The sequence below is a fragment of the Seriola aureovittata genome, chromosome 6 (genome assembly GCF_021018895.1).
Source record: "Seriola aureovittata isolate HTS-2021-v1 ecotype China chromosome 6, ASM2101889v1, whole genome shotgun sequence".
In the NCBI taxonomy this organism is placed as follows: domain Eukaryota; kingdom Metazoa; phylum Chordata; class Actinopteri; order Carangiformes; family Carangidae; genus Seriola; species Seriola aureovittata.
The window spans coordinates 19,391,543-19,413,182 of record NC_079369.1 but is presented as its reverse complement, the minus strand read 5'-3'; the positions used below and the strand labels follow the sequence as shown (position 1 = coordinate 19,413,182).

The 21,640-nt window shown below is 38.3% G+C and overlaps 1 protein-coding gene across 2 annotated transcripts; it reads right to left on the bottom strand.

Annotated features, from left to right (window-relative positions):
- Positions 1-504: 504 nt before the first annotated feature.
- Positions 505-21,005, bottom strand: pla2g4ab (phospholipase A2, group IVAb (cytosolic, calcium-dependent)). Of its 2 annotated transcripts, none has more exons than XM_056378038.1 (19): positions 20,667-21,005; positions 18,271-18,373; positions 16,683-16,764; positions 16,379-16,527; positions 15,911-16,024; positions 15,654-15,691; positions 14,992-15,136; positions 13,598-13,734; positions 12,967-13,189; positions 12,699-12,813; positions 10,682-10,819; positions 10,516-10,605; positions 9,106-9,171; positions 7,913-8,043; positions 7,637-7,748; positions 6,341-6,525; positions 6,072-6,261; positions 4,145-4,302; positions 505-3,104 (listed from the first exon to the last, which is right to left on the bottom strand). In XM_056378038.1, exons 2-19 carry the CDS (start codon positions 18,286-18,288, stop codon positions 2,946-2,948), a joined length of 2,250 nt encoding a protein of 749 aa, XP_056234013.1. In that variant the 5' UTR covers positions 18,289-18,373; positions 20,667-21,005; the 3' UTR covers positions 505-2,945. The 2 variants fall into 2 exon arrangements, with proteins under 2 accessions (XP_056234013.1, XP_056234014.1); XM_056378039.1 differs by having other exon boundaries at positions 20,672-21,005.
- Between the last annotated feature and the right edge of the window lie 635 nt (positions 21,006-21,640).

Below are 21,640 nucleotides of genomic sequence, written 5' to 3'. Positions count from 1 at the left end.
AAGGTCAAGTAACACTCCTCAGTCCCAGTAAACTGAGATTCATGTGCAAAATCATAATGTGTCAAAGTTAAAATAATCTCAATGAGTGAAACTGATAATTTTACAAAGGAGTAAGTGACAAAATATTTGTTACTTGTAATTCCTGTGAACCAACTCTTTTTGAAGGTATTCATTTGCAGGATAATATCACTGAAAGTAACAATCCCATGAAAGTGATATGGTGATGTTAGCCAGACAGCCAGAAGAATAAACACAAAAAACACACAATTCACATCTCTTTGGTAGATTCTGAGTTACAGTCAAATACACACTAAAACCTAGAAAACCTACACAGATCCATCCTGTCATCCAAAGGTTTTGTAATATATAAGCCAACCAAAGAAAAGAAAACATGCTGGTGTATATATACTGCACTTTCTGTTCGGCTGCTGTGTTATTACAGGAGGGTCCTCAGATAAAGGGGAAGGGTGTCAAATATTTATCCAAAAAACATTATACACAAGGTAAAGTTTCTCTTTTATTCTCATCTCTTTATGATTCACATAAACATTATGTGTGTCATGCTTGGCCAGTTATAATACAAACAGTTATCTCTGCAGTATTTCTGTACATGTCTTGATTCCCTAGAGTTGACTGTTTAGCATCTTATACATTTGTAAACGTTGTCACAGATCATAATATGTAATATGACGAAAATGTACAAAAGAAAACAGTTCATGTATGCTTTCTATATTAATTAACCTTATGCTACAAAGAAAAGAAAAAAAAGAAAAGAAAAAGTGTAACATGAATGCTCATTGAGTTTGACAGGAAAATCACAAAATGATCAATGCTTGTTTTGTTGCACTCTGTGTTATATTTCAACTATGGAAATTTGTGCATATGCTGTTTTTTTGCAAATTGACCTAGGTGGAATAATCTTGTCCATTATATATACTGCTATAGCCGGTTAGCTTTGCTTAGCTTAAAAACTGAAAACAAGGGGAAACAGCTAGACTGGCTCAGTCCAATCTACCAGCACCTCTGATGATCAGTACATTTTAGTTTTTCTATGTTCAGACAGAGCCAGACGAATCAATGAGTGAGTCAAGGGGCTATGGTTAGCTTGGATATGTCTAAGCTTTGTTTAACTCGGTTTCGATTTCTCATATTTAATGCTGTAGTTGATAGTGGATTTTTCTTAAGACTACAAGAATGTGCTGCACAATGAAAGAAATGCTGAATGAGAGATTGCATTGAGTTACAGAAGCTTGTGGGACAAGTGGCTAGCCCAGATGTAATGTCATGACTTTTGCTTTCTGTATTTAACAGACAGATATGGGAGCGGAATCAAATAAACAACAGTGAATATTTAACGAAACATATTTCCCAATCAATGTCTTAACTACAGAAAACATAGAAATACAAAAACCAAGACAAAACATCTGCTAAAAAAATCAACAGAAATGCAAGTTGCAAAGGTTTGTTCGTCCCTGATCCTGCAGCAAGAATGCAGAACACTTTCTTTAACACTTTCTTCCTCCAAACCAGTGGGGCTGAAACATGAGTAGGTTATATAGGGGTCGGAAGCGCTTCAGTGTAAAATTCCACTGCTGTGTGTGCAGCCTTTGGGCCCCTGCAGGTATAGGTGTAGTGTCTCAGATTCCAGGCATCCACTGCTGCAGGTGTAGTGTGTAAAATTCCACTGAGTACTGCAGAGAGACACTATTTTCAGATACAAGTGGGTCTCGTGTTACACTCACCACTCCAACTCCATTGCCCTGACCTAGCTCCCCTTCATCGTACAGGGGCCTCTGAGGAGTTCTGCAGAAAATGTATTGTGTTGAAGGAGGAAATAACCTGATGATAACTCTTACTGTACCTAAAAGGCAGTCTGAAACAACATGGACAGGAAGATAAATACAGCTTTATCTTCCTTGGGGGGCGGGGGGGAGAAGTGGGGCTGTTTCTATGGTACCAAGTTTTGTTTTTCCAAAATGGTGGCTTTAATATGAGACACTCCCTACAGGGGAGTGCTACTTCCCTGTAGGTGGGTAAACATCATTGAGATGTTTGAGGTATCCAGAGGGGGTGCACTTGGTGTGTTTAGGAGTTGCCATCAAACAAAACCAATGGTTACAGGCTCCTCTTCCATGTTTTCAAACAGAATTACATGTTTAGACGAGCCATCTGGTGAAAAAAATAAAAACATGGCGATTTGCATATCTCTCTATTCTCTATTCAATATGGAAAGAGTTCAGCTCACAAACAGGTACAGAACAGGTGCGGCTCTTAACAGTGCAGTCACACAGCTCAGAATGTAGAAACAGCATGGCTGCATATAAAGTCATAGGAAAAAAATGCAAATGCAGCTTCGCTCTAGGCAGCAAGAACTAAAGCCAAGAGGTGTCCACGTGAATTGAGAATGTTGTGGGTGGCATAGACATTTCACATGATGCACTAAACTAAGGGGGGTAAGCACACTATTTTCAAACATAAAGAACTAAGCGAAAGAATAGTTTAGGATTCTCAGTAAATATCAAAAACAAAAGATAGGATTCACAACCAATCTCCTGTTGTTTGTTATGGAGCCAGATGTTAGCTGTAACAATCCAGTCACACTGCAGTGTTTTCAACATCCAGTCTTTCTCACAGCAAGCAGGGAGAGCAACCATCAGCTGTTTGTGGTCAATAAACACCAACAGTTTTCCCAGCAGTTGCATTGGTGCAAATGTTGTGTTGTATATGAATGCAATCATAAGGATTTCACCAGTAAACATGAAGATTCTTTACATACAAATTTAGCTCAAATCAGAGATTAACAAATCCTCCAGATTAAAAATATAAGAGATATAAGAGATCCACATGACTGCATTTTCCAAAAAGAAAATGATGTACTTTAAGATAGCATCTACAAAAATCCCTAATGTCCGCTTATCCATAGTCTCCAATTTAGCCAAACAAGGCTACTGGTTATCATTTCCCAAGTGATTCCAAGGTTTTGGGTGAGGATCTCTTCTGAAAAACTTCTTTTTCGGGATCTCGCTGAGTGAGAAGGGAAGGGAGAGGCCTGAGGGGTTCTCTTTCCGAGAGACAATGCAGTCTTTGATGGCTTCTTTAATAACCTGCAAAGGACAAATACAGGGATTAAATAAACCATATTTTAACAATTTCTAACAATGTCCTTTAGTTTTATTAGATATTTTATATTTTTTATATGTAGACATATATGGACAGACGGATGGACGGACAACTCGAAAACATAAAAAATGAGGGGATTATGAAAGTCACTAGGATCTATCCTCTGAGGACCATGAATGGCAATGAATTTCATGACAATCCATCAAAAAGTTGTCGGCTGTTTCATTCTAAACGAAAGTGGTGGACCGAGCGAACAACATTGCTATCTTTACAGCTACACTGCAAGCATGGCTAAAAAAGTTGATTGGAGCAACTTTAACTCTAACAGAGATCAGTAGGCACAAATTAGTTTGAAGTCTTATTCTGTGGAGTGCATATAATTAATGATGGATAAATTACCAAACTTTGGTGTTGCTGGGCAGATTTCACATTTATTGATAAACTGTGATTGACGTTACATCAAACTGGAATGTGATTTTGCATATGACAGTGCCGCTGCCTAACTGTTTATTTAAGAAAGTATCTACTGACAGCACGTACAGCAAGTCTGTCTGAATGAGCTGAAATTGTGGTGAAGTCAAATACACTACATCACATTTGAGTCCTTACTCAGCATGGAAGTGACTCAGATTCGGTGAGTGAAAGTCAGTCTGACCTTGCACAGTGACACACCTACTGTAAACTCGTCAAGGCTTGTACTATCCGGTCTTATATGGGCCTCTGGGATTTGAAATTTTTCATGTTGCACAATGAATTGATATTTGTGTAGTGACAACCTAGAAATGCAAAACTTCCCTGCTGACAAAACTTAATTAAGGTAGTTAAACAATAAATGACTGAGGAAATGGATGATGTATGGCCTATGTAACATGTGTAGGTAAGGTCATGAATCACTTTTTAGCCCCTTAGCAACCTTACCTCTGTCAAACTGTAATATACACAGCAGAAATTACTATTGACTGATGTTGCTTGGGCTTTCCTCCAAGTAAACATCCTTTAGTAAAATCATAGGGACCGAACTGACCTCCAGGTTGTTGAGAGTGTTGAACTCCATGAGGTCGTGGAGTCGGATAAAGGCCTCGTTGGAGTACTGGAAATTGAAAGTGGAGAAAGGTGACTCGGGGTCGTCAAAAATGTCAAAATCCGCCAACTCCTTCTCCTTCTCAGTTTCTCTGGGAACACCTGTAAGTAAAAGTATTCATTAAAGTAATGAGTAAGACTGTTAATAAATACATAAAAATCAATGTCTTTAAAAACTGATCCCAAGACTCGGTATCAAGACTGGGACAAAATACATGAAATATGTTGTGTTTAAAAGTTCTGACTTAGGAAACAGCAGTTGACAAAATCTTCTCACTCCAAGGTCTGTTTATTTAGTCTGACTACACAGGACTGAGCATGATTGACAGGCATCCTGTTGATAGATGATAGATAACTATAGCTACACTGTTATTATAGTTTGACTATAAACAATATTTGAATCTCCAGTGCTGGCACAGCGCTAAGATGAAGTGGTGAGATAATGTGGAGATGGGCAATAATATAGCAATATAATGAAATAGTATTTCTAATGTATAATATTGTTATCAGCTGATGTTGACCCTAGTTTTCCCCACGGAGGGAAACATTCCCATTTGTCCAGACAGATTTCCCTAGATAAACTTTTTTTTTTTTTTTTCGCTGGTTGTTTGTTGACGTTAGCGGAGTTCATTTCTAATCTAACGTTAGCTAGTGTTGCCCATTGTTTGCATTATGGGAGCCAAAAGAGCCATTGAAGCAAGGCAATTTTCCAGGAAATTTTGTCCCATGTCCTTCGCAAAGAAATCATTTCACAGGCTGGTATTGGCAACCAAGAAAATCAAAATTTTTAAGTTACGTTACAATCTGCAATAAAAGAACAATTAATACGTGTAAATTGTTTCACATGTTACATATACTACTTTTAATAAATAACAAAACACAAATGATTCGGGAAGGAAATTTGAAAGGAATTGTAAAGAAAATGGCTCTTTCATTTTAAAAAATATCTGCCTCACCTATCCACATAAAATAGTTTGACTAAATAATCCTAACATGCATTTCCTACTGTAGCTTTTTCTGGATTTCTCAATCATGGATGGAGTTTTCTCAGCATTATTTCATAAACCTATTAACTGTTTATAAGATAAAGAATGAACTTTCTTGCTCACTGTTCTTAATGGTTTGCTCTATTCACACCTGATTCATCATCTGCTTTTTAAGGAAAACTTTAACACTGATCCTTGTGAATTTGTTTTTATTGTATTATGACAGGTGTAAAGATGTTTGCCACACACAGGAAGAAGTTGTGGCTTAGAGATTGTTAAGCCGATTCAATAAAAGCCTATATAACTTCCTTTTTTCACAAATGGGAAGTCCATTTAAAGTATTATTTATTCAAATGTCTTTTGGGTTTGAGTGCAAAAAGCTTATGTAACGTCAATAAACATACTGCGGAAGTATGTGGGCTGATGACCTACTAAATGTAAAGTTAGTGTGCCTTTGTATGTCTGGTGATGTATGGCATGTTTACACATAGAGCTCTCCCATTAGAGCGAGAGATTCCCTACTGGCACCTGGCTCCTTAAGGAACCATAATTCACCCAAGCAGCTCATAAAACTCTGAACACACAGAGGTTCACATTTGTGTGTAGGCATGCTTATCGGCAGACACACCATTCCCAGCACAAAACCACAGTGACCCTGAGCATAGACTTTTTTTCCTGGGGTCACGCAGATGAGGGGCCCACTTTTTAGCAAAACATAAAACAACTGTCTGGTGTCAACTGAATATAGTTAAATTCCACAGCACAACTTCGAGGAAGAGATGCCTCATGTGCCATGACAGTAAACATTATTATAATAATACAGAGAGCCCTGGCATATTTTCCCCCTCGCATTCTGTGGAAAACTCCACATATGCACATACTTACCAGGCGCTTTGAACTGCCTGAAGTTGATGTTGACCAGGACAAAGTGGATGACAGTAGGGCAGTTCTTTTCTCCTTTTTTTGGTTTGAAGACATAGCATTCCTTCAGGCCTTCGCGGTCAAAGACTTTTGGGTCGATCTTGGGGAATGGGAGCTTGTTCATTCGAGCCCACTTTTCTGCTAGCAGAAGCTCCTGTGGCATAAATTTACAAATTAGGAAACGTTGGTCTCATCTCCTGTTTGTTGTGGATTGCTTTTAGTCAAATTCTGACCTTGAATGGTGGGCTTGAGTCGCTTGGTCGTGCAGAAAAGTCAAAGGAGATGATGAGGTCAACGCCACGCTGCGGCCGCAGGATGAGAGGGTACGGGAGGTTGTAGGTCAGGCCGCTGTCCACCACGTGGATCTTCTTACTCTTCACATCCAGAGGCTCGTAGATACGATCAAACTCATCTGGGTCTGAGAAAATCACACGTTAATGATGTAGCTTGAATGGAAAAATTATATTGTCTGTGAACAAATTTCATTCCACACAACTGACCAGACTAATTTAACTGCGATATGATTCACCTACGGAAGTAAGAAGAAGGGGGGGGAGGGCTGGGTATTATTACCAGCCGTGACAGCATGTGGCTGGTATTGTTTTCACCTTGTGAGTCTGTGTGTGTGTCATCATGGCAAAATGTGGTCCTGGAGACACCTACTGAAGCAGGAACTACCAAAAGGGGTGGTGTTGAGTACTGCAGGTATTGGCAGGTGTTGATATGTGTGTGGACAGATTTTGTCACCACAATAATGTCACAGTCTTGCAAGATACAGTCACGAAAATTTACAGGTGTGTAGCTGAGCTCAAAATAAAGGCCAATATTGAAGATGATCAAATAAGAGCTCAAAGGACACAGCTGGAAATGAATGCTAATGTTGGTGTATGCTGGACGTGGAGCTAGCATGTACAACACAACTTAATAAGTTGATAATATGCCAGTGTTGTGTTGACAGTTTTTTTCCACTGCACCCAAGTGTCCTAAAAGATCATTTAATGCTGCTCTACCAAAAGAAAAGTACAAAGACTTTGCCAAAACACAGTATAAATCGACAAAACTATGATTGAGATTTGGTCAATTTGGTGCAATTCACTCAGTACAGAAAATATACTGAGGTTAGTTTTGAAAACCAGCTCTAACTATACTTACATGTACAAGTGTTTACAGGTGCTATATAGTTATTCTTATCTATTTCCAAATATTTTACTGTCATTCCTGCAGTGTCTGATAGGATTATCAAGAAAATGTAGAATCATTTCCCTTGACATAGATGTTTCCCTGTTGAGCTGCAGTGTAGGAATAGTAACCAACTTGTATGAGGACTGTGGATTTTTCCCCAATCTCCTACCCTGAAAGTGCATTAGGAAACGGTCTTTCAAAAAGGAAGAAAAATTATTATTTTAATAAAAAACTGTTTCAATGTTAACATGAGAACCTGACTATGTTTGAAGACAAACTTGTAAAACTTTGAACCTATCCTTTAAGTCTGAAGGCAGTGAATTGTGACAGTCTTTTATCCCTCTTACCTGTGACAGCATCCACCTCCTCCTCAGGTGGAGGAGTGTTATATGTAACCTCAGTGACAGGAGAGAATGGGATGCTGGTGTTCAGGTTCAGGCCCAGCATGAAGTTATGCACCTGGTGACACAGTGGGAATGGGTTATGGAGAGAGAAAAAGGCAGGCTGTTGTAAATTTGAATATAGGAAATTGGAAATAAGAATGCAGATAGAGCACATGCAGTGTTTTATATGAAAAGTTACATAATTTTAATGGCTTGCAGTTAATGAACATATTCAGGTACCTTCCCAGCCCTGCCCTCTCTTGTGTTGAACAAGGCAGAGTCACTGAAGAGCGATGTGAACATTCGCTGAACCCAGCTGGCCTGAGCAGTGCGATGAAACTCATCTTCTGCCTCCTGGTTCTCTGTCCCACCTGAACACCAAAACCAAAGGGAGACAAAAATATTGTCTAACAAAGGCACTTACTATGGTTCAAGATCTGTATCTTTCTGCAATAAAACTAGGAGAATTTCCAAACTTAATTGAAATCGAAAGAGGTTACCTAAATGCCTGAAATAGACTAAACTATATAATTTAACAGTACAATCAAGAATTTAAAACAATGACATATAGATTACAAGAATCGTATAACAAAAAGAGAAGTATGACTAGATGACCTTCCAAAATATATTTTAATCTGCCTTCGCCTTAATTGTCTCTGTCACACATTCAAATGCTGGACTGAAACTAGTTTTTCAGGGCCTGTGAACAGCTGTCAAGTTTGACGGAAATGTGGTTGCAATTCAAGTGTAGATTTTGTTTTTTAATTTCCATTGTTCACTTTACTAGAAACAGTTGGATCTAAAATTCAAATCAAATGTAGGAAAACATCAGAAATATCCTGTATGTTACTGGAATGAAAAGGTGCTTTGAGACTTTTTTAAAACAGTCAACTTGGACTTGGACAGTTGCTGTTAATTCTAAACTTTCCAACTTTCCAAAACTTAACATTTGAATGTTACTTATTTAGTCATAAATGTTTAATGTTACAGAAAAAACCTAAGATATGTAAATGTAATTCCATCTCCCTTTCACCCTCTCTCTCTCTTTTTCTCTCTTTCACTTTCTATCTTTAGTTCTTGAATCAACTATTTCACTCAGAACTCAACTGATATAGCGTTAACTTCCTAAAATTCAGCTTGTCGAGCATTATGTTGCATTATGTGTCTGCAAACCAAATAGTTAGAAGTAAAAGCTTGAACATGTTTTCACGACTTGGCATTAACCACAGCAGCAGGTCTGATATACTTGTGTCAACTTAACCACAAATAAAGAAAAAAAAAAGTGTTGAGGTATCAACTTTCCCTCAAGCCCAATAATATGTCACACAGTATTTTGACAGCTTTCACAGTCACACATCACAATTGCACCTTAACAAATTTAATATGCTGAACAAAGAGGTGCCGTAGTTCGTCATATAACTCATGGAGCTCACCTTTGCGTGGCTCGTCGTCATTGTCCAAACTGTCTTCTCCGACAATGTGCTGCGGTTTGATCTGCTCTGTAAGACACAAGACAGCTTCACTCATCCAATTACAACTTAAAAAGAAGCTTGTTAGTCTCATTTCCACCACACATCAACACTGTACCTGACAAAATATTTTTGTTCAGTTATGTGACATTATCAAATTCACTTATTGTTTTTTATTTCTATCAAAGTAAGTCCTTAAGTAAATGCAATACACCCAACAAACTAATGCATTCTTTAACTGGGTGGGAACCTTTTTAACACTTCTGTAGAATTAATGCATTGTCTGACTGTCTGAATGTTTAAAGGTCACCACATACGGATGCATTCAACCATAAAACACCTGATGAGCTGTAATAATCACAGGAAGCTGATAGTTTCCCATTGTTGTGGAAACATCACTCAAACACGCACACATACACCCGTGCTACAAATTGTAAATCTGGTGAGATAATTTTAGACTGGCTATTTTTAGAGGTACATACTGGTGTGAAACAATAATAACATACCAGAGACACCAGAAACAAACACCTGTGCTTATTTACACAAGTATATTTACACTAAGTATCCACACTGAAAACACAGTTCAGATTATGTTGAAGAACTGCTCAAGATCTACAATTTCAAAATGTAATGTCACATATACTGAATGGGAAATATCCATTCTAATTATTTAGTGGACATTTTTGTATTTTGATATTTTCTTTGATGAAATACTTAATTAATTGCCAAGTACATGAAGGTATTTAAAATATTTTTGGATTAAATAAATATAGATATGCTAATGAGCCTGAAATAGTGTTCCAGTTAGTTGTCTGAGCACTTTTTTAATTCAATTTTTTTTTTAATTTCAATTTTTTAAATGATGATTTAATATTATATAAACTTTCTTGTGGAGCAAACGTTTTTATTATATCATTGAAAAGTGGTGTCATTTCTCTTCTACATTCTTCTTTTATTTTACATTTATCTAACCCTACTGCATTATTATGAATCAATATCATATTGTTTAAATTTTTTGGCTCATTGTTTTATCTACTGGCAACTACTGGTCATATCATATAATCTGTCTCAGCAGGTCAAGAATGAAATTTTATTCTCAAATTTGAAGCCAACATCGATGACAAGTCCTTACAGTGCTCTGAAAATTGGAATCTATAATTCCATGACAAACTTTATCTCCTGATGAAGATGATGTGATATGATCGAAAGCTCCAGAACAACTACTCAGTCAACCCTGTGGTGAGATTGTTTTATGAATTATTGGCTCAAACAAATGTATTCATGCATTGCATTTAACCATTAAAGAAACATAATTTAAGTCAGTACCGTGTATTTCAGTCCAGACATACTGAAGGAAAAACAGAGAAAGGTTACCTAACTCCTCCTCCATGGTGCTGCCACCAGCTGTGTCTTTGACGCCCAGCACTCTGTTGAACAGAATCGAGAACGCGCTGCCCCACACACCTGACACACCGAAAACATACTGTCAGTATAATGGGTGAAAGTTTGATTGTGGTGTGGATGCAAACATCTTTCTTACCCATCAGAAAATGAAGAGGGTTTTCCTCATATTTCTTCACAACAGTTCCCATGAAGAACTTGCTTCCAAACAAGTCTGGGGTCATGAAGGTACCGTACTTTGCCATCCCAATTTCATATGGGCTGAACTCCACCCAGTCTACGGATTGAAACCTCAGTGTTAATGTAAAATAAATTAACAAACAAAAACACCATTTAATACTCAGTAAGGACCTGTTTACTGTGTACTGCTCTGAAAAACTTGATTGCAAACAGGTTGCATTTGTATGCTTCAAAGGCAATGCATGGAAAGAGCACAGTTGGTATTACTTTTACTGTTTACTATTACTTTTTACTGCTTTGTAATTAGACATATTTGAAAATGTCATGATCACACTGAAGCACTGAATACAACAAGACTAAGAGACTACAGCTATGCTGCCAAGCCAGCTCTGTGGAGTTGTAGGCATAGCAGTGCTTAGAGCTAAATGCTAACATCTACATGCTAACCACATCCATGATGCTAAGATATTCACAATGACAGTGCTAAAACGTTGATGCTAAGCGGGTAGAATCATTATCAGGATCACTCTAGTTGTTCAGTTTGTGTTTTTTAAAGCAATTTTAAGCATGCCTGAACATGTCAAAATAAAATGCAAAGGTAGAATAGTGCACACATACCTTGAATGCAGTAACTGTTGTACTCAATTTCAATTTCAAGAGTGTATTTATTTTGTTTTTGTGTCTCATCAATTCAGCTTCATTTGATATATTTTAATTGAAAAAAAATCAGCACGAGCATGACAAGAGCCACAGAACCTCTGGGCCAGTTTTTGTGTTAATCTGCTTGAATTGCAAATTAGTCTGGGAATATGTACAGTATATCCTGAAACAGCAAGAGCAGGTCCTGCGTTTTCACCAAATCTTGAAGCTAAGTCTTGTAGAGTGTCAAAATCTTGTTTATAATTTACTTACATAGTGTGTATGCCTACATTTTTGCTTAAGCATAATGCTGGCTGGTTTCTGAGCCTCTGACTAAAAAATTACAAAGCTACCAAGTATTGCACAGTAGACATGCACATGGAGTGGATGGAACTGGGTGGTCAATAACAGCCCAAAGACTTTTTTCTAAGGGCCCAAAGGGGGCCCTGCCTAAAGAGAGATGAAGCCAAGGCCTGAATAGACATGTGGTACGGAAAGTCATTATGACATGTTTGTAACAGCTTTTACAGCAACAATCTGTAATCCTCCAACACTCAGGTATGCGAGCACAAATAGTTGCCCAAATGCATATAAACATAAACACAGTCCTATTCACATACAAAAGAAGACCTTAAACCTCTGCAACCTTTTAGACAATAGTTGCTTCTTAAATGTGCAGATTGTTTCACAGCTGGACTTTATTTAGACTGTCTTTTGACTGCCATGTTTTCCATTGACAAATGCGATTTTCAGTAAGTAGAGAGTCAAGAAAACCAAAGAAGAAAATGTCTATTTTGGTCACACTTTTAATGACTTAGCACTTGTGCGTCTACTTTTCGAAGGCCATTTTTTAACTTTAGGCATGATGACGAGAACTAACAAAAGATAAACTACATGTAATTGTGGAATGTGAAACTAAAACATGCTCAGAAACTGTCTGTTATTTATTCAGAACATCTCCAGAAAGTGTCTCTGAGATCTGTCCAAGAATTACTGCAGATTTTGTTCCTTTATTGTATTTTCTATTTAAATGTCTGTTTCACTGAAGGGTGGGTAGTGTACAGTTGCTGTGCAGACTACATCAACAATGAGGAAGTATTGTACAATGTAAGACTAACCCAGAGTATATCGTGGCATTTTGCACATATTTCCTGTCTGTGCAAGCAGAGCAGCATTATAAGGAAATATGTACTGCTTGGTTATTTTGCATGTGGCCAAACTCATCTGATCATCTGTATTTACTCATTTCATATGCAAAAAGGTCTGTGAAACATGGGATACATGCAACATACAATTTAACATAAAAACATGTGCAGATCAAATCAACAGATATTTACCTGCAAACATGAGCTCAGAAACATCTGGTTTGACATGCAGACATGTGAAGAGAGGAAGGGGACTCTGTGCCTGGTCTATCTTCTCCTGGATTTCACTTAGCTTAGTGTCCATCCTCTGGTGGGAGAGAGCACAGTCTTTGAAACATTTACACATGCAGAGGATATGAAAGATGAAGGGAAGATAAAAATTGATGTACTCGTGAGGAGATGGACAATTAAGGAATTCCTTCAAAATTAAAACAAACAACAGCTGTCTGGCGACTCTTACCGCGGGAATAAGCGTCTCTCCTATGAGCATACCAAAGATATCAGTAAAGGTAACAGGCTGCCCTGAGGCCTTTTTGGTCCAAAGGGCCTGGATGTAGTTGGTGATGTGTTGGGGCAGCAACAGCCTCAGTGGGTTACTGCTAACTCTCTTCATTAGCTCCTTGTTGATGTCCATTGGGCCCTTGTTTGGAAAGTCAGGGTGGGAATAGAGAGTTGACATGTACCTACAGGGATAAAGAGGGACGAAGAAAGTTGACATTGCAAATATATAAATTCAAGGAGGATAAGACGTTGCTTAAAACTACGATTCTGCTCTTTTGAGAGGGTTTAAGTAGGAAATACTGTACTAAGGAAGTTATATGCACTATGTCTCTGAAACATTAAGATGGAGACTGAAATAAACCTTGCTTGCTTTCTTGATGACAGCTTCATGTCAGCAGAGGAGACTGGAAAGTTTGCCAGAGCATGGAGGAGGCAACACCGAAGAAGAGTCAGACAGAAAGGAAAGACAAAAGAAACGCAGCAGTGACAACAAAGACAAAGATAAAAAGAGAGAAAGTGCCTTTAGAATTAAGAGGTCAGAGAGAGGCAGGGCGTAAAGAGAGAGAGGAATAGGAAAAATAAAAACTGACCATGTGGATCCAGAGAGGCCGGCAACATATGTGGCACAATCCAGGACCCCAGACTCAAACAGCGCCTTCATCACACCTGAGAAGCCCACCATGGCACGGAAACCGCCTCCTGAGCCTGCTATGGCTATCACTGGTACCTGCAATGCAACACACACACACATACAGAGTCATAAGAGGAAGAAGATGAAGACGGAGGTGCACTTAATAACATACTTACATACTACACAGCAAGAGCCCCACATTAATTTTCTCTACCATTCTTTCAGCAGTACCTTCTCTCCCGTGCCTCTCTGTACAGTGTGTGTGCCATTCCAGTTGCTTCACACCTTCACAAAATTTTTTAACTTGTGCCCTCAGATTTTCAACTATTTCATAACTCTCATTGTGCAACATGGCTTCCTCTATCCATCTTTGTTTATCTCATGATCAGTTCTGAATATTCTCACAGAGATATTTAAACAAAAGTCATCCTGGACATGGACTTAAAGGATGTTGTAGAGTAGAAGAGGGCAGTAGCTTTTTATCTCCTTCCGGCAAATGCTGGAGACATGAACAAGCCTGGCTGGAGATTACACAAAGCTCCAAGGGCGTGTAGCCAAAACCACACCAGGGAGAAAATGAAACTTAGTTTAGTGTAGAGCAGGGGAGAGGTTAAGTTTTGTAAGGCCCACTATATAGTTTGCATTCTCAGTGTGAGAAATTTCTAAGTGTTATTATAAACAGATGACAGTTTTTTCACACTTTTGAATTTAGCAAGTGAGCAAGTCTGCAGCAAGTGTGGTTACATTATCCGAAAACAGACCTCAAAACTTTTCACGTGAAAAGACGTTCACCGCCATATCAGCACAAAAGTCAAGTGGGCTAACTGTTTCGCCATCTCCAGTCTTTATGCTAAGCTACTATAAGCTAATGGTTGCAGGCAGAAGCTTTATATGACATACACTCTTATATTTTTGTATTGATTAAACAAACGATATAAAACATATGATTATAAACATGATAATGAAATTTGTTATCTTCAGAGAGAGCCAGTTAGCTGTTTACCCCATTTCCAGTCTTTATGCTAAGCTAATAGCTGCTGGCTGTAGCTTCAAGTTTACTGGAAAAATAAGAAATGGTAATGTAATGTCAAACCATTCCTTAAAGTATCAGTCAGTTACAAGAAACAGCATAAGAACCGGACAGCAGCCATTCAGGTTTCATGCCAAATGTAAACATTTCTGATACGCCAACATACTGTATGCAGTAAGTGCAACAGGATGGTGAAACTGAGTGAATAAATTAAGCTATCACCTCAAAGATTCACACAAAGGATTGAAAAAAAAGTTTTTGTTTCAAATACAGTTGTCATGTTAAAGCTATGTTAAATCTACATTTAATTGCTGTGTTCCCACCTCCTGTGGAGAGCTGGGGAGGAAACGAGGCTTCTCCATGTCTAGCAGCTTCTTGATGCCCAGCATCACTCTTTCTCTGCGGGTTTGTCTGAACTGTTTCTCTTTGTCACACAGGGCCAGGCTGAACCGCAGGTCCAGGTTGGTACTGCAGATACAAATGACAGAAATTAGATTTACTAAAATCTGATAGTAGGAAGGCAAACAATACCTAATGTTTCACATTTTCTGCTTGGAGACAGAGAGAGGGTGTGATTTCTCCATGTCCGTAACACTAGTAATGATGTTGAAACTTATCTGCCACAGACAACAGTCATGACTTCTCACCTTGTAGTATTCACTTTCTCATATCTACTAATATTTCAAACATGTATGAAATTCCCACTAACAACTATGCTGTGATACTATGGGAATTATGAGTATCCTATCATTTCTGAGTCATGCTGCTTTATCTTCTAATTCACTTTCCGCACTGCTGCGGGTGAATTGCCATGTATTCTGGAATTCCTGTGTACTCTTGAACCTGTGACGAATGTGTACACACACCATGACTGGTATATCCTTTTCACATGAAGGCCCTTTGGTTAAACAGTAAATAGTGCTTAAAAATATCACCGTGAAACAAAATACTGGGGAAAAAAATTTATTCCGGAGGGAACACATACCAGATCTCCAGCAACATCTCTAAGTACACTTTGGTTGCCTGTCAAAACAATTATATATGTGGTTATTGTTCAGTAAAGGGGCAGCTGAGTGTGGCAGGTAATTCTGTTAACAGACAAATATAAAGTGTCAGTAACAAAATCAATTAGTATACATACATATATATATATATATATATATATATATATATATATATATATATATATATGAGTTTATAATGATGAATCTGCCAAAGACTTTGAGGGATAAAATGTCTTACTTTGCCAATAAAGAAAGTCTCCATCTTTGTCTGGCCCACTCTAAGCTTGGTAAGGTCGAAGGACGTCGTCCCAAGTGTCTCATCCATCACATAATTCGCATCCATTAATGTTAGCTGATTGGAATAAACAATATAATTTCTTGGTTAAATAAACGTTGAGAGCTACACATTAATTATTCTGGCCTGTATTGAAATTTTTCTAACCAATGTAATTTTGTCAAAAAGTTAAACATTGATAAAAGTTAAATAAAACTGTCAAAATATTATTTATTTTTCCTGAGATGACTCTAATCAAATGTACCATGAGTCACTCTGATTATAGTGTCAATGATGATGCTATTTATCTCATATTATCTCATATCAGGCTAAAAATGTTAATGTGTTAATGAGGGTTTATGCTCCACCACATCCTTGCTTGTCATCCTATACTGGTATGAACTGTCCTAGACAAGGAAATGCAGGTTTAACCTCCAGGACGTTCTGCTGGTTGGGGTCTAATATGAAGTGGAAGGTTTCGTCCCATTTTGGGTTGATGTCGTTGTCTATGTGCTTGGTCCTCTTTCTGCTCTCTGGGGCTGTTGGGATGAACAGCTCCACATATGGATCTGGGGTGTCCACTGCACACACAGACACACAGACACACACATACACACACACGTTCAACAGTATTACTTAAGAGCATGTTGCTACTATGTGCATGCAGCAAAGTGTCTGAATTTTAGAATCACATGAATACGGGCAACAATAAAAAAAAGGATGTATTAAGACTCACACAGGTCACCCAGCGCTCCCTTGGTGACGTTCTCAGCTCGAACCACTGTCACTGTGAATTTGTGAGAAAACTGCTGTTCCACCTGCGATAAAACAGTCAGTCAGGTCAGTTTGGCTTCACTGCATCACGTGGGTTCACAGCAGATTCATGTGTCAGTCTCTGGGAACACCTGGGGTTTTTGGCATTTTAACAATGGCTGTCACATCTGCTGTGAATTTCTCTAATTCAGGGTTCACACGGATCAGCAATAATGTTCCCCATGCATTTGGACAGCACTGTTCATTTTTAAAATATGTGGTAACATTTAATAATACAGCCCAAGATTTACAGTCTGATTTTGTTGGATGAATCAGGTACTAATAGAATACTAACCTGTCCCTACTGGTACTTAAATTAAGCTACAGTGGAAGAAAACAAGACTAAACAAACAGTCTTTGTCGGATGGACACCAGACACCAGACCATATCTGGAAAACCTTACTTCTCATGGTACTACTAAGTACCATGAGAATATGGCAAAAGGATTTTATATGTTTGACAAGTCCCTAATTATTCCAAGATTTCTACTCCTTTTTTTTTTTTTAAGTTTATGACCCTAAGTCATTAATTTCATGTTTTTCAATAACCCTCTCATTTGAGTTTTCCCTAGATATTTTCCCCAAGCCCTTCCCTTACCTTATTGTACCCCTGCAGTGTTGGTAGTATATTGTAACTCTGAAATATGTTAATTACTTCATAGGATCCATAAGTTATTAACACCATTTTTACTATGCTCCCTACGTAATCAGCCTTTACAAAAAATAGAAAAGTAGTGGTAGTCTAATTTATTTTGCGTTGCAGAAGTGTTACCAAACATGCTAGTATACAGGTAAGTTTGTGCACTCTTGAAAAATGTGCCTTATGTAAGCTGAAACACAAGCATCTTCAGAGGCCAATGATTTCTAAACAGTTTTCCCTTTGTCCTCCATTGATGTCCATCACAGAACCCACATGTTGGATTAAGAAGAACAGAAGCTGTTTTGCATTTTTGCTGCTTGTGTCAGCCTCTCTTAACAAATCTCAACATCTATGAATGTTCATTGTGGTTTTAAGGTGTGAGCATTCATGAGGGACACAAGTAACCTTAATAGACTGCTTGTTGATGATGCTATTTTAAACACCCTAAGTTAATTAGGTGAGAGAATTCAGTTTCAACTAACCATACATAAGTATTTCAAACAGAAAGTGTTATGAGACTTTTAACAGATAAGAAATAGCTCTTGACAGCTGTGAATGCAGATAGCATACATTTTATCTAATGTTCATCTTTGCTGTCTCAAACAATCCTCATTTGACCTTATCACTCGCTGCAGTGATAACAAACATGGCATTGCTGTTGAAATGTTTGTTGCAATATTGGCAAAGAAAGTTTTTGCTTTGGAGCAATTAGACTAAAAGTCATTCAACATTATAATTATTATTAAAAAAACAAGAATATAAGGCCTGCTTTGGAATGATTTGTGCTGTGAAACCACTGGAATCGCTCCAATTCTGTTTGCTCAGTTTTACATACTGTATGTACAGGAAATAATAACTATGTCAATACTCACAATTATATTGGAAGCCATGATGTGTTGTCAGGTGAGCAATTTCTCAGGAAAGTTAAATTTAACTCAAGAGAACATCTCAGTCATCAACTGAAGCATTCAGAGCCTGGAAGAGAAAACAAAGAAGTTGAGTATCAGCGCAAATGCAGCATTGTTGCTTTAAGAAACAGACATTTACATGAAAAAACACTCTTATTAAATGTGTGATGCTCTGAAATTAAAAAACCTGAGTTTTTTTCCCCCAGGGTTTCCGATGATTACATCAGCAAGGTGACTGTCAGTCAACATGTGAAAGCGCAATTATCCACTTTTGACCAGAGCTACCACGACATTAACAACCAGGCATATTACTGAAACCTCTTGGAAAAAGATATTCTCCTAAAAACAAGAGCCATAGCTGCAATAGAAATATCAGTGGCGGAAGAGGAAGTGTGCTGAGCCTTATACAGATGATAGGACGCCTGGGCCAGTAGGAAGGCTTCATGCATGTTTTTGAGTGCAAGTACCTCACATGCATGTATAGAGACAGAGAGGAAAAAGTGCCAGTAAAAAAGAGATGTACTGACATGTGACAAACTAAAGGAAAAACCATCATAAAGTGTCTTAATAAGCTGTTGGGCCACCAGGACAACTTCACTGCTCCTTGGCACTGACTCTGCATGTCTCTGAACTCTACTGGAGGGATGGACATCATTCTTCCAAAAGATATTCCCTCATTTAGGGTTTTGATGGTGGTGGTGGAGAGCACTGCCCAAAATCTCCCATAGGTGTTCAACTGGGTTGAGATCTGGTGACTGCGAAGGCCACAGTATAAAATTCACATCACATTTATACTCATCAAACCATTCAGTGACCCTTAGTGCTCTTTGGATGGGAACATCGTCACCCTAGATGAGACTACACCCAGCAGGATATAAAGGTTTTGTCATAGGATACAGGTGATCACTTAGACCAACTTTGCACTGATTTACAGCGACCCCCTCCCTCTACTCCCTCTAAGGGTACAAGCTCCTGCCATTTGCGCCCCGACAATGAGCCCTCTTTCAAAGTCACTTAACATTTTTTTCCCCTTGCCATTTTGATACAAAATCATAATCAACTGGGCCTCCATGATTGGATGTTAATTGGTTAATTGTGTCATTAATATGTCACCTGCCTGTATCTTTGATGTTGATATGATTGAACAAAGATGGTGTATAACATATGGAACAGTAAAATAGCTGGGTGTGCATTTACTGATTGCTGAAAAGAAATTTGAATATGGTGCGGGTGTGTGTGTGTGTGTGTGTGTGTGTGTGTGTGTGTGTGTGAGTGAGAGAGAGAGAGAGGGACTGTGCGTGTGTGTGTGTGTGTGTTGTGCTGTGCTGGTGATAGCATATCAAGGTCAGTGAGCCTTTTCTCAGCTGTTCACCAAAGCGTATCATTACTGAGGGGACTGAGAGCACGTAGTGTCTGTGTGTTCACAGCGCTGGTCACGTAGTTTGCAACAGTGGTCCAACTTTTCAAAGTGCCAGCTCGCTCTGCCCTTGTTTTTCATTGTACAATGAGTGCATGCAGGCTGCTGAGTCCTGTGTGTGTGCCAGCACAACCCAGAGACTTTCACAGCACTAAATTTTCATATGAGAACACAAGATGTGAAAGAGGCACACAACAACCAGCCATGATGCAAAACAGCTTCAGTAATTATGGGTTTTAAAGGCATACAGTAAATCTCCTACTGGTGTACCTCCACCTGAGACATACAAGGTAAAGGTCGGAAGTAAAGAAATCTCACAAGATTAGGCTACTTCTATGAATCATAGTGCATTACCCAAAATAAATATTCCAGTTAAAAGTCATTGCAGTCTGACTCTTATCTGGATTACATGCTTCACACAAAACTTGTTATTACGCCACTATAAACAGGTTTTGCATGATTCTTTAAGCTAGGTAGAATTAGGTCAGATCTGACAGGGCCTGATGGTTCAGTATGAGTGTGAAACATGCAGTGACAGTTAATATTACTGCTTCAGGTTGTGTAAGAAAAGAGAGCTGATAATGCTAGCTATTCATTTTGCAATGATGTAAATATAAAACATGACATATAGCACAACAACAAACGCTGTAAACTAAAGATTTAAGAGGATAAACACTCTCTTTAAGGCAACTCATCGCTTTCGTTCACACTGATCTGCCCTATTCAGCCCTTAATGTGCCTATACTGGTATTTATCTATAAGTTTTAGTACTAGCGTGTTTTCAATTTCCTCATCCTGTTGCGGAAAATGAACGCTCAAGAAGACGCTGGTTAAAACACCACAATTATTTGCACCGACTTTCCTCTCCAAATTTCTGTCCAATCTTCTTTACTAAAAAAAACACAACACACTACTTTATAAAGACAAAACAATGGAAACATACCTTACCCGTAGCAAGCTATCAACTGACAAATCCTGACAAATGTGTCATGCTGGTCGACAGTATCGCTTCACCAGAACAGGAGTAGAGATGGAGGAGGTGCTTCTCGCAAGCAGAGTACCCGGCAGTCAGGACAGGAGAATCAGACTTGAAGTTCGAGGGGGGGATCAAACAAACACTAAACTCACGGAGACGACATAATAACTCACTGTTTACAGTATTAGCTGGAAAAAAAAAAATGGACAGCCAAGAAAGAGTTAAAAAAAAAACTCCGTACGTGAGTTAATTTTGACGCAGCTGAATCTCACAACTGTCCACCTCCGAATGCGCACCATTGCGCAAAGGGGTCCACACGAGGGCGCTGAGACATTCTCTGACACGGATTATTAAAATTTTCCAACTTTACAAAACGTCTTTTTCTCCATACAATACTGCCATCAAATGTCCAGAAAAGCTCTGTTATTTTAATGAAATAATGATTCGTTTACGCACTATTTTGATTTTTAATATGATGCATTTTATGAGCCTATTAGAAATACACCAGGAGGTATTTTCTTATGAATAAATCAGGTCAAATGCATTCTTTTTTCTTTTTCATGGTTTACATTAGACTGCTTCTTTTGCTAAGATTTTCTAGTCTGCAGATCTCTTTGGTTAAATATATTATATGTGTGTGTGTGTGAGTGTGAGTGTATACACAAGACATTCAGGGCATTTTACATGTTTTATTCATATGTGTGTATAGCCATTTATTAAAACGTAAAAAAATATATTAAATGTCACATACTTACTACACAATAGTTTCCTGTTTGCATGGAAAAGAAATACATCTTACGAATTACAGCTTCACATATCAAAGTGGGAACTTTTCAGACTGTTAATGGAAGAATTCTATTGATAAAAAGAGGGAAAGGGAACCAGGAAAGGGTCAAGATTGTCAGATTGCCAGCAACCGTATAAAACAATTTACCCAGAAT

Excerpts from the sequence above, each read along its gene's own strand:
- pla2g4ab (XM_056378038.1), bottom strand. Across the intron at positions 16,025-16,378 it reads ACCAGCAGAACGTCCTGGAG|CTAACATTAATGGATGCGAA; the intron begins GTTAAACCTGCA and ends TATTCCAATCAG. Across the intron at positions 15,692-15,910 it reads AGACTTTCTTTATTGGCAAA|GCAACCAAAGTGTACTTAGA; the intron begins GTAAGACATTTT and ends TTGTTTTGACAG.